This window comes from Symphalangus syndactylus, chromosome 9, assembly GCF_028878055.3.
Source record: "Symphalangus syndactylus isolate Jambi chromosome 9, NHGRI_mSymSyn1-v2.1_pri, whole genome shotgun sequence".
NCBI lineage: Eukaryota > Metazoa > Chordata > Mammalia > Primates > Hylobatidae > Symphalangus > Symphalangus syndactylus.
This window is the reverse complement of record NC_072431.2, coordinates 108,743,641-108,756,934: the sequence shown is the minus strand read 5'-3', so window position 1 is coordinate 108,756,934 and position 13,294 is coordinate 108,743,641. Positions and strand designations below refer to the sequence as shown.

Sequence of the window (13,294 nt, the reverse complement as noted above, 5' to 3'; positions counted from 1 at the left end):
TTTCCAACTTGTGAGGAACCTGAATAGCAAGCAGCAAAGGTTTAGAAGAAATTATACTAGGCAATGAGGCTAGATGTGAATTTGTTACCCTTTGTACCCTTAAGACACATAGAGATAAGCTTATAATATGCAGTATTTTTAGTCAATTTTTATAATTGGGGTAGTTTATTATATTTTGAGAGCTTTGTCTATCTGTGAACCATTTATTTACCTTGTTTTACTTTTTAGCAGAATGCTTCTATTTGTTGTGTGAAGTCCTAGTTTCATTTGGGGAACTGTGTTACTTATTGCCTTGAATCTCTGACATTTTTTTCAAATATAAATAATAATCTAACCAGATATAGATTCTCAAATTTATGTTTTACATAGAAGCAGCATTAGACAATTTTAAAGGAGATAAGGAGGAATTTGCAGCATTCCTGCAAGCATAAGGCTTTTCTCTTTTCATAATTATTTCTTGTATCTCCTACTTTTTTTTTTGAGATGGAGTTTCGCTCTTGTTGCCCAGGCTGGAGTGCAGTGGCACAATCTCAGCTCACTGCAACCTCTGCTTCCCAGTTTCAAGCAATTCTCCTGCCTCAGCCTCCCAAGTAGCTGGGATTACAGGCATGCACCACCATGCCTGGCTAATTTTGTATTTTTAGTGGAGACAAGTTTTCACTATGTTGGTCAGGCAGATCTCGAACTCCTGACCTCAAGTGATCCACCCACCTCGGCCTCCCAAAGTGCTGGGATTACAGGTGTGAGCCACGACACCCAGCCTTTTGTTGTTGTTGTTGTTTTGGTTTTTTGTTTTTTTGAGACAGAGTCTTGCTGTTGCCCAGGCTGGAGTGCAGTGGTGCAGTCTCGGCTCACTGCAACCTCCACCTCCTGGGTTCAAGCAGTTCTCCCACTTCAACCTCCCAAGTAGTTTGGACTACAGGTGTGTGCCACCATGCCCAGCTAATTTTTGAATTTTTAGTAGAGATAGGGTTTCACCATGTTGGCCAGACTGGTCTTGATCTCGTGACCTCAAGTGATCTGCCCGCTTTGGCCTCCCAAAGTGCTGGGATTACAGGCGGGAGCCACTGAGCCCGACCCTATCTCCTACTTTTACCTTAGGATTCATTCATTGACATTTATAATTGCAAAAGGGGTTTAAAAGCAAATTAGAAGCCCAGGCGTGGTCACTTACACCTGTAATCCCAGCAGTTTGGGAGGTCAAGGCAAGCACATTACCTGAGGTCAGGAGTTCAAGACCAGCCTGGTCAACATGGTGAAACCCCATCTCTACTAAAAATACAAAAATTAGCCGGGCATGATGGCAGACGCCTGTAGTCCCAGCTACTCAGGAGGCTGAGGCAGGAGAATTGCTTGGACCTGGGAGGCTGAGGTTGCAGTGAGCCAAGATCGTGCCACTGCACTCCAGCCTGGGCAACAGAGCAAGACTCCGCCTCAAAAAAAAAAAAAATTAGAACACTTTTTATAATTTTATCATCTTTCAGTTTCACAATAATTTGGTTGGAAGAGTCGCTGCTGAACATAAATTGAACCAGAGTAATACATAGTCATTTTGCCCCATGATTAAATGTGCCCATCAAAGCCAGATATACCTGACTCACAAAAATTGCCCCTGTTTACTAAGTATCAGTTTTTAAACAGGATCATGAATTTTATGCTATTCTAGGTATTTACTGTTTTGAATACAGTAATACTTGTGCCCTTTCTTGTTAGTTTGCTTAAGTTAAATTAAAATCTTTGCCTCTGATTAACAGTCTAACAGTAAGAAAGCCCTCTTCCTTGCTTTCCTTCCCTTGTATGTCCTCTGGTAAAGATGTTACCTACCCAAGAGTGAGAATGACTTAAAGAGCATTTAGGGTGGGAGGGAAAAGAGAAAAAACAAACGACCTGATAATTATGCTGTGAGGGACTTTGAAAGAGACTGATAGCAGTGGAAGTAAGGGTAAAGGGAGGTCCTTAATAATTTTGAGGCCCTGCTGTCTGAACCAGTTTTCTTATGGACACCTGCTTTGACTTTTAGTAGTAGCCTTGAAACATCAGGCATGCTATTTGTTTTTATTGCTACTTATGACCAAAACATTTAAACATTTTGTTTTTAAGGTGTGTTTAAGAAGTCTGATGGCTGGGTTGGCTTAGGCTGCTGTGAACTGGCTATTGCCTTGGAGTGTCGACAGGCATGCAAGCAGGTAACACTGGGCAGTCAGGCTCTCAAACATCACGGAGTGCAGTTTGGTTTTAGCTGTGCATATGTCTTGGGCCTTGCCCACCTCCTAGCTTTGCAGAGGTAACCCACGAAAACTGCAAATTTAGCATTTCTTGTATAGACCATTTCCTTTTAGACTTGCTGTTTTTTTATTTATGGCTGCTGCATATGGCCTCAGCCTTCTTTTATTCTTTCTTATCATTCCTTGTCTCTGCCATGCAAAAAAGAATATTATAGGAATTTAGGTCTTCCATACTTTGCCTGCAATCATGCTGAGTCAATGCTGATGATGGCTGGGTAAATTTAGGGTATGCTTGGATGAGAACATTTGACACAGTTGGCTTATTTTTTCATCTCCTTTTCTCTGTTTCATCATGGCTTTACCCTAAGTGTGTTCTTATATCCCTTCTCTGCTCTGAAGATGAATGTGACTCTTACAGTGAGTTATTACTTATCTTTGATTTGATATAGTTCTGCCCCAATTCAGCTTAGGTGCCTGAGTTTGTCCTCACTTTCCATATTTTAGTAGTGGTTTCTCAGAGAGGAAAAACTAGCCTCTTGGTTCCTCTACTGCAAGTGGCAGAAATAGACTTAACTGGGAAACTAGAAGTGGTTAGATGGACCTGAAACCACAGTTGGAAAGCCTTCTCTTATTTTCTTCTTCTAGGGACTTATCTCGGATAAGAGTATATGAGATATGGTATCACCTTCACTTTCACAGAGACGACTATCCTATAGCCTGAGCAACAGTCTGGGCAGCACATGACCTAGCTGTCTGCTGCTGTCCTCCAGGCATTGAGGTGAAGCTGAGTTGCAGAGGATTTGAAGTATAACGGGTTTAGTGAGTTGTAAAACAGTTGCTGGCCCATTCTTCTTGCTCTCCCTGTCCTCATCAGCTGGCCTGTTCTAAATTGCACAGGCCTAGGTGATAGAACAGGAAGAATGGAGCAAGGAACCAGAGCCCACAGCTCTGGAATGGAGACTGACTCATGTGGAAAAACAACCACCCCTCAGCAGATTTTTTTTTTTTGGCTTCTTTTATATAGAAAGTATATACTTAAATCTGGCAAATAACTTGCTACTTCTCTAAGCACCAGTTTCCTCATCTGTAGAGGGGTTAGTATCTTCTTTATAAACTTGTTAAGAGACTTACACAAAAATAACTTGTTAAATGCCTGGCATAGTACCTCTTCCCTATTTAGTTGCCCCCTCCATTATATACTCAGCGAGTTCAGAATGAAAGTTTAGAATGTGAAAAGTTAAAGAAAAAGCAAAATGTAAGTGCCCTGGCAGAGCTTCACAAGAAAATTTGCTACAGAGTGGAATTCAGCTAAAAAAAAAAAAGTCCTCTGATTTACAATTTCCTTCAAAGACATCTAGTTTCTGAAATAACAAAAAGACTGTGTTATTATGTGAGATTAAAGCCATAAAAGTTAGAGCAAAGCTCTAGAATATTGAGTAGCCCTACAGATGATGTTTTTTTTTTTTAAAGAAATTGCATGAAATTTGTTTGTTGTATTTTAGGAACTTTAAAATATTTGAACATAAGGTTTTCCTTGATGAAATAAAGGATACTATATCAGTAATTAACATATGCTAACTTATGTACTTTTTGCCCTGTGCTGAATAGCATGTATAATAAATTAATGGAGAAATTTGTTGGTTTTTAGGCATCTTCAAAGAATGATATTTCCAAAGTTTGCAGAAAAGAATATGAGGTATGCATTTTATTTAACGAATGTGGATAGCCTATTCAGATGTTATCAGAATTAACAAAATTACTTAAATTTTTTTAATGAATTTATTTTTATACAACTTCCCTTTTACCTTACAAAAAATTTTGCATTGACAAAAATGTCATTTACTGTGTTTGGAAATGTTATGATTTTAGTTGATTTTTGTTGAAATGAAGTATTAATTTTAAAGAAATGCCTAAATCTCACATACAAAGGATTTAACCTATGATATTTTTATAACAAAGCAACTAGTTGTACCCAAGGTTGTGAAATAGTTTTTCTCATGTTTCATGTTCTCTTTTGTCTCATCTCCTATCTCTTGACCCATCCAGGTGGTATTCATTTCTATAAACTACCTCTAATCATAAAGAAAAGTAATAAAAGAAAGAAAATCACAGGGCTAGTGTGAATAGCTCAGACTTCCCTAGAATCTTGCATTTGGGGGAAAAAATACTAAGTTACAAAAGCTATATTAAATCTGAAGGACTCTCATCTCAGTGGTGGGATTTCTAACACTGGCATCTAGATGGGGTAGATATTATGGCAGGGTATAGTGGAAGTATTTTACACCATACAAATATGTGCAGAAGATTGTGCCTGATATGAAAAAAACCTCCTCATTGGGGCTACTTTGTTCATTTTCTAGAACTCTGTTCTTAAATGTGACAATATTACAGTTTTTTGTAGTGTAAGGCTATGTAATTAAGGATACTTAAGTGCATATATCTCATGCACCATTTTTATATACAAACATTGGGATTCCTATTGCTGTGTTTTCTTGGAGAAGATAGAATAACTCTCTTAACTACTTCTAGGTTATAGTTTTTATTTTTTTCTTTTCTCAAAGCCTATATGTCTTATTTTTAAACTTGACAGTCTTATTTATCTTTTGTTCCTTTGTACTGTTTGCTAAGTTATAGCTATTCCTCTGAAGACAAATTTCCAAATTATAGCTCTCCTCTGTTCTTACTGAAAGGAGCCCTGCTACAGAGAAGTAAAAGATCTTTATTTTCTTATCTCTCTATCTTTGAAATAACCAGTTTTAGTTTCTCTTGAACAAAGTGGCTAACTGTAATAATTCCTTCTTTTCTCCTACATGATGTCTGACATTGTCCATCTTCCATAGCCTGTCCTCCATTATTTTAGTGTGCTTCCTTCTCTTGTCTGGATTTCTGCATTGCCCTAGGAAGTCTGCCAGTTTGTGTTGATGAAGGACGAGACAGGAAAGGTAAGAGAGACAAACTGTCCTATGATAGAAATACTAAGAATAGTTTACCTCTCCCAGTCTATCTTCCCTAATTTGGCCTAGAATTAAGCAACCATTTTCCAAAAATCTGTATGGCAAAAGGATCCTTTCGTTTTTATATTAAAAGTTGATCCCACAAATTCTTCAATATAAGACTCAATTTGATTTCTTACATGTTATTTAGAAATGAAAATAGAGATAAGAGTACTTTAACGCAGGAAGGGTTCTGCATTATAAACCTAATGCAGTGACCATAAACAGTCACTGTCATGATTGTTGAAGTCTAGTCTAGACAAAAGCTATTTGTTATAAAGTGAATTGGGTAAATTTGGTGTATTATAGCCTATTTTTAACTGGACTGGTTGTTTATCAACATCAGAATAATTTATAAACTAGGCTTTTAGTATCTTTTCCTTAACACTGGAATGGTCCCTAAGCCATTTCTATAGGCTTGCAATTTTAAGGGTAGCATTTACCCCGGAGAGTGTTCTTATGTATAGTTTGATCTGAGTTTCAGAGAATGAGTAATTACATTTGGAGGAGCTAATGTTTTTCTTTTTTGGTAAGCTGTTGTAGATTTCCTTTTGAAGGGATTTGCTAAGAAATTTACTTAAAGTTTTAAAATTTTAATGCCATTTAAGATTTTGTCTTGTTCTAGCCAACCTAAGATAAACCAGTTTAATGTAAAGCATTGTTACATCAGATTTTATAGAGTCTGGTTTTTTTCTTATGCAAATTAACAAGTACCTGTTGAATACTGAGAGTTTTATATATTAGAAAGAGCATTAACTGGAAGCAGACTTAGTTTAGAATTCTGATTAAGCAACTTTTAGCATAACTCCAAATACTAAAGAATTATATCTAATTGAGTCAGGCTAATTAAAATATATACTGCACACATAAGGGCTCAGGGACATAAGAAAGCAGAGCAAGAATGTTTGGAGTTATCAGGAAAAACGTTGCAAATGAGAGAGGCCTGAAAGGATTGGTATAATTTGGGTAAAGACCTAAAGACGTAAGACTGTGGATCAAAGGTATGTTATCAAAAATGCACATGGCTTATGCGGGAGGAAAAGAGAAGACAGACCTATTTTGGGCTGCAAGTCTGTGCTCGGATAGGTAAAGTGGGACCAAATCCTAAAAAGATGGCATTTTGAGGCTCAACTCATTATTAATGAGAGGGTGATAATTAAGGTTCTGTAAAAGGAGACCAATATATAACAAATAACAAAGCCAATATTTTAGAAACTTAAACTCATAATCCTGTGCAGGCTGTTTTAGATCCCACAAACCCCTCTAGCTTAGCTAAAAAGAGATAATAAATCCCAGACTAGGATAATAGTAATAGAGTCAAATATTCAAGAATAAATCAGAGATTCAAAGGCAGAATCCATCAGCAAGATTTGTTATGATGGATTGAATATAGATGATATTCAGGGAGATAATCTAATCTTTTAAGCCTAGTTTCCTGGCATTCATTTACTATTCTTATATACTTAAAGGTACTAGTTAAAACTTCTCTTTCTGGTAATAGGGCAGGCTTGCTACCTGGACCAGTCCTCCAGGTGAAAATAACTTAAAATGCTAGATGAACTTGCTGGAAAGAAAATACGGAATGCTCAAGCCAAAAACTAAATGAAGGCAGGAATCCAGAGAAGTAAGAGCAGTAAAGAAGGCATTAGCTTTGAGGGCATTTGCTGAATCAATTTTTATAGCTTTGTAGCTTCACGAGGCTCAGAAGTCAGGAGACAAATCCTGGGTTCTGATTGAAGGTGGAAAATCTAATTGAAATCCCCTCCCCTTCCCACCAATAAATTTGGGATTCCAAAGGGACTATACACTTAGTATTAGGATGACCAGGAAATATGCTCATCTCCCTTTCCAGGGGGATCTGCAAGGAAAACTGCTTCTCTCCAACATTAGCCTTATTCCATTGAAAATTCATAACCCTAAGCTGGTCTTCACATGAGTTTGCAGCCCAAATTTATATCAAGTGAGTGTTTGTAAAACCTCAAGCTGAGAATTTATTTCAAGTGGTTCTGAAATGGTAGTGGCCCTCAGATGCTTGAGAAAAGGTAACACAGATCCTCTCTGGAGGAACTGATATTGTATTTCAGACCTCTTGAGATTTCCACAGATAAAGTCCTAAGGAAAAATAAGCAGTTCACAATAAAAAAGTCACAGAACTCACCAGAAAATATGATTCATCAAATAAAAGCCAACAGGAACAATGGTGAATAGAATCAGACCTAAAGATACTTCAGATATAGAAATTATCAGATGCAGACTAAAATGTTTAATATGTTTAAGAAATAAAATAGGCTTACAAATATGAAGAGCAGGCCGGGTGCGGTGGCTCGCACCTGTAATCCCAGCACTTTGGGAGGCTGAGGCGGGTGGATCACCTGACATCAGGAGTTTGAGACCAGCTTGGCTAACATGATGAAACCCCGTCTCTACTAAAAATACAAAAATTAGCTGGGTGTGGTGGTGCACACCTGTAAATCCCAGCTACTTGGGAGGCTGAAGCAGGAGAATCACTTGAACCTGGGAGGTGGAGGTTGCAAAAAAAAAAGAAGAAGAAGAGCAAGCATACTTGAAAACTAATCAAAGAGAATTTCCAGAACAGTATAATTGAAATACAAACACAATGGATGGGTGTTATAATAGTTTAGGTACAGCAAAGAAGGTTAGTAAATTGGAAGATAGAACTAAAGAAATTATATGGAAAAGAAACACAGAGGGGCATGAGGCTGAAAAATAGTTTAGGACACAGGAAGGATAGAGTAAGAAAATCCTCTCTAATTGGAGTACTAGAAGAAAAATAAATAGGATGGGCAGGAGCAGTGTTTAAAGAAGCACTACAAATACCCAGCAGGATCAAAGGAAAAAAAAAATCCACATATTATAGACAGACGTCATAGCCAAAGATCTTAAAAGTAGTCAGAAAAAAAGGCATTGCCTTCAAAGAAGACCAACGACTGATTTCCCAGTAGCAACAGAGGAAGCCAGAGACAGTAGAATGATTCCTAAATGGTTCCAAAAGAAAGTAACTATCAATCTAGCATTCTATATCCAGCAAAAATATATTTCAAGAAAGAGACAAAATTAAGCTATTTCTAGACAGCTAAAACAAAATTGCCATTAGTGGACCCTTTCTAGAAGTTCTCTGTAAAGGAAGTTCTAAAATATCTAATTCAGACAGAAAATTATTTGAGATGCAAAAGAGAATGGGAAAATAGAAAGTGGGTAAATTAGGACACAGATTTTTAAAACAATAGTAACATATTACTGGATTTTTTAAGAAATAATTAAAACATAGCAACAGTAGCATTTATGTTGGGAAAGGAATTTGAAGAAATTGAAGCATATGGTGTGTTAGGGTCTTTACATTAAAAGACCCATATCTCAGAGGTGATTAGGAATCCAGACTAAAGATGAGGAGAATTATCATGCCCACAGTCAACCTTGAAGTAACCCTTGAACCTTGGAGTGAATGAAAGCTCCGTAGAAGAGAAAGTGTAAAAAGAATAGAGAGCTGGGTTTTGAAAGAGAACAGAATCTTTTAGAATCTAATAGAATCTAAAATAATCTGTTCTTTTGAAAAAAATAGAGAGTAGAGAGCTGAGTTTCTTTAGGGAACTAGAAAAGAAGGAGCCAGATACTGATCTGAAATTGATCAAAATGGAATGAGATATTCTAAAAACAGAGAACTTCCTATCACTGGAAATGTTCAAGTAAAGACTTACTGGATTCATCATGTGAAGGGGATTTTTGCAACAGTCAGGAGATTTGACGATCTCTCTTCCAACTCTGTAGCTCTCTTATTCTGATGAATACCTAAGAAATAATATATCCTTCACTACTTAAGGGTACTTCTTTTGATAATCACACTTGTTTTGATTGTGGGGTCACCAGACCTGGCCTGTAGGAGCTATCCAAATCAACCATTAGCTTGATAACTCCTTTATGGGCATGTTCAAGTATCATGGACATGCTCAGTTCTAGGTTCTCTGCATTTTCACAGGCTTTGTCCTTTGGCCCACCTAAAAGTATTGGCTAGGCCACATGGGGTTCATGAATGTGTTGTGAAGCCACAACCAGAGATGATATTCAAAGTATTCAGCAGCTGTAGTTACATAGACACCAACAGTCAGAACAGATGCTGGCTGTAAACCATAGGAATAGCCATACTTGTGCACATTGGCTGATTAGAACTAAAGTAAAAATGAATTCATGTTTTCCAGGGGGTGTGAAATACAGTGTAGATTCTTTTTGCATAGTCTTCGTTCACAGGTTGGCTGTGAACATTTCTGGAGCCACCAAAATTATGATTTAAAAAATTTTTTGGTTGTTGATAGTTATTTTCTTTCTTGAATGTCACAATAAGCTTCGTTAAGGTAATATGAGGCTGATGAATTCCCAGAGACTGGCAATGGCTATAAAGTGATGAGATAAATTTTAGTTTGAGGTTTGTAAATCCATTTTATACCTTTAATGGCAGACCTTACCTGCCATTCTCTTAACATAATGGCCATAAATATAAATGCCTTTCCATTTGCTGTGTGAGCCACTGAAGTATAATGCTACAAATTTGCCATCATACTTTTTATATTTTTTACTTGTTTCTTCCTTCTTTCACAGATTCTTCTCTAAGCTTTTCTTTATATTTTCAGAAATGTCATTTTCATGTCTCTCCTTTGCTAGCTTTCTTCAATACACTTTTTTGATGTTATATCATTAAGGAAGGTGAGAAACTATGAAGGAAAGTTAGTAGGGGGTATTTTTGTGAGGACTAACTTTTTAGTCTTAAGGCAGTTAAGTTTTAAACTAAACAGTTGCCAATACAACTAAAATATTATTCTGCCATGGGGCTCTGGTTCTGTGAGAATGCTAAAATTAAGACTGTTGAGGATTCTGTCTTCTGTTAGCCCCACCTGTCAGTACACAGCTAAATGTATACAACGGTGCAGGTATGTGTTAAATTTTAATTTTGGGATTTTCACATTGTTCAAAATTCAAAATGGTATACAGTGAATTATCTTTCCCACAGCCATCCAGTTCCTAAAGTTACTAGAGATATTTAAGATATTTTCTGCATATAAAAGTAAATATATATATGTATAGTCCTCCTCTACCCTCCTTTACCACAAATGGTGGTTTACTATACACTTTGTTCTGCCCCTGGATGCCAGTGTTTGGTGTATGTTTATGTATGCCTACCCCGACTGTATACTGTTTCCTCAGGAAATGTCACAATAAAATGTTCTGCTTAAAGATTTCTGTGTATCTATTAATTTTATTTTGTTTCTTTTTCTTTCAAATTAACTTTGGTTCTAGATTTACTACCAGAAACATAAAGGAAAAGGGATGAAAAATTAGCCCAATTTAGAGATAAGAGGAGCAGGGATATCAGGACCAACAGGATTCTCTGGACAGCTAGAAGCCTCCTAAGCTTCAGTGTGATTGGATCTGTACTGCAGTGGTTCTAAGAATAGAGGAGACCATCTAGTTGTGGCAGATCACAGCCTAGGCTATGGACAGTTGTGTTCCTTGCCCGGTCAGCTTTTAGGGATTTTAACAAAAGGAATCGTGTAGTACTATGCCCCAGCAAAGCCCTCAGGACCTAAAAGTAAAGCATCTTTTAGTTTATGCTGAGGCAACTTCAAGAATTGCCAGGATATAGTAAATAGAAGACTATGAATGAGAGGCTTTATAAATGGTAAAATGCTATACAGGGATACTGTATCAGAGTAGATTTGAGCCGTTACCTGCAGCTGATGAGCTCCAAAAAGAGCGAAACCTATTAGGTCCTGCAGTACTGGCTTAAGATAGTATAAAACTTTGTATGTTGTTTTGGTTGTCGTATTTGTTTTGTAGTTGGGGGAAGGGAGTAACTCCTATTTAGTCTCCTTGCTGCTAGTGTATTTCCTTTTCCAGTTCATTCTTCTCAGAAGTCACCTGAACAAGATCATTCCAAAAGGGAAATTTGATCAAATCAGATTAGATTGTGACCTGGTCTCATCTTAAGTGGCCAAGGTTTTCCCCTTAAGCAATCTCATCTCCCATAGATTTAATTGTTCCTGTATGCTGACAACTTCAGAATCTTCATTGCTAACCTGTTTTTCTGAGCTCCTGAACACTACTGGATACATGTACTTTTGATGCTCCCTTGGAACAACAAACAAACCAAAACTGATTGATTTCAAATCAACCAAATTGATTATTACTTTCTCTACCTTTTCTGCCTCCTCTTCCCTCCCTTCCACCCCTAAACAGCAACACACACACACACACACACACACACACACACACACACACATCCCAAAACAAAACTTATGATTTTTCTTGCATTTCTTGTTTGGTTGTACCAATATGATCCTTCCAGGCACATCAACTTAAATGCCTGAGAGGTATTGTCTACTCTTTCCTCTTTCTCATCACCTCCTACAAATTACTGTCTCTCAAGCCTAAAGAGTTGCCTTCTAAATGTACCTTAAATCAGTCTCCCTTCCAGATCCTCAGGTATTGCCTTAGCTTAGGTCTTTCTGCCACTTTTCTGGATGCCTATAATAGCTGCCAAACTAGTTTTCCTGTGTCTAATTTCTCCTCTTATCTACTATATCCACTTCTAGATTCATCTCTTTAAAGACCAAATTTGATCCGTGTCACTACCTTCCTTAAACCCTTCAGTTGTTTCCCTGTAGAACACAGCTCATGCTCCTCAGCCCAGTATCCCAAGCTTTTCTCAGTCTAGCTCCTGGTTCATCTCTCTGTTACACTTAAGCAGCATGCTACTTACAGTTTCCCAGATTGACCCTGTTGTTTTATTTGTTAGTTGTAGTTGTACAAATTGTTTGTTCCACCTGGAATTCCTTCTTCTGAATCTTGGAACAAAAAGTATAGTATATTGGAGCTGGCAATACCAGCTCCCTACCAGCTAGGGAGTACTGCTTGTTAAATATTCAGGGATTTTGCAAGCCAGCTTGTAACTTAAAATCAGCCTTGGGTGGAGGTATTTGCACCGTGAATGTCAGCAAATACTACAAATCCAGATTTTCTCCACAACCACCCCCCAAAAAAAAAGCTGGTTCCAGAACATCACTACCCCTATTGAACTAGAGTAACCTTTGCCTTAAATCCTGGTTTAAATGGTACTACTTTAAAGCCTTTCCTGCCCATTCATCTTCTCTCCACACACGTAAAATTGATCACTACTTCTAAGCCCTTTGCATGCTTTATTATAGCATTTGTCGCTCTATAGCATAACTATATTTACATGTCTCTTTTTAATACTAATCCCTGAGTTCCTGGGACAGAGTTCATATAGTTATCTGTGTCTCTGTCATTCATTCACTTAACATTCATTGAACTGATACACACCGAACCAATATATTTAATATGTATCAGGCATTGTTCTCAGGGTACAAAAATGAAAGGATTTAGTCTGCAAGAAGCTCATAGTTAGTCCATGGGAAGAGAGAAATCCAAATAGTCCATTACAATACAGTGAGAAAAGTACATTGCTAGAAGTCTGTACAAGATGTATTGGAGCCTGGAGGGAAAAACCCTGCCTAGGGAAATGGGAAAGTCTTCACAGAGCAGGTAAGACTTAAAGGATGAGCAGAAAGCTGTTGCCTGTAAAAAAGTGCTACAGTCCGTACTTTTATAGATAGAAAAATTTTATAGACTTTTTCCCACTCTGGAGAATAGAATTATTCAAGATTCTTTGTAACACAGTATATCAGCTTTATGTGGAAACCCTGTGTAAATGTCTTACACTCTTGGAATGCATGGAGAAGGTGCTCATTTTCTACAGTACTGTGGAGAATGTTTTCATTCTGAGTACTATCTATTATCCCAATAATGTTGTATAGTAAACCATCCCAAAACTCCATAGCTTAAAACAGTAACAATTTATTATTTCTCACAAATCTAAGGGCTTACTAGGCAGTTCTGCTCTGGCCAGGCTTAGCTGATTCCAGCTGGGCTCACTCATCCGTCTACAATCAGATGGCAGGTCAGCCTGGGGCTGCCTGCTTTAGGATGCCATTGGCTAAGTCAGCTCAGATCTTCTCCATGTTTTCCCCTCCCTCTAGCAGACTAGCT

At 37.6% G+C, this 13,294-nt stretch overlaps 1 protein-coding gene across 7 annotated transcripts in view; it reads left to right on the top strand.

Moving 5' to 3' along the window:
* Nucleotides 1-13,294, top strand: part of RECK (reversion inducing cysteine rich protein with kazal motifs) — an 87,927-nt gene that overhangs the window by 23,655 nt on the left and 50,978 nt on the right. For 5 of the 7 annotated variants that reach the window (XM_055293708.2, XM_055293709.2, XM_055293710.2 and 2 more), the window contains 2 exons: nucleotides 2,101-2,186; nucleotides 3,874-3,921. In XM_055293708.2, the coding sequence (XP_055149683.1) occupies nucleotides 2,101-2,186; nucleotides 3,874-3,921 (134 nt within the window). Of the gene's footprint in view, nucleotides 1-2,100; nucleotides 2,187-3,873; nucleotides 3,922-5,065; nucleotides 5,168-13,294 lie in introns of those variants that run through there. The other 2 variants (XM_055293711.1, XM_063609732.1) reach the window with 2 other exon arrangements.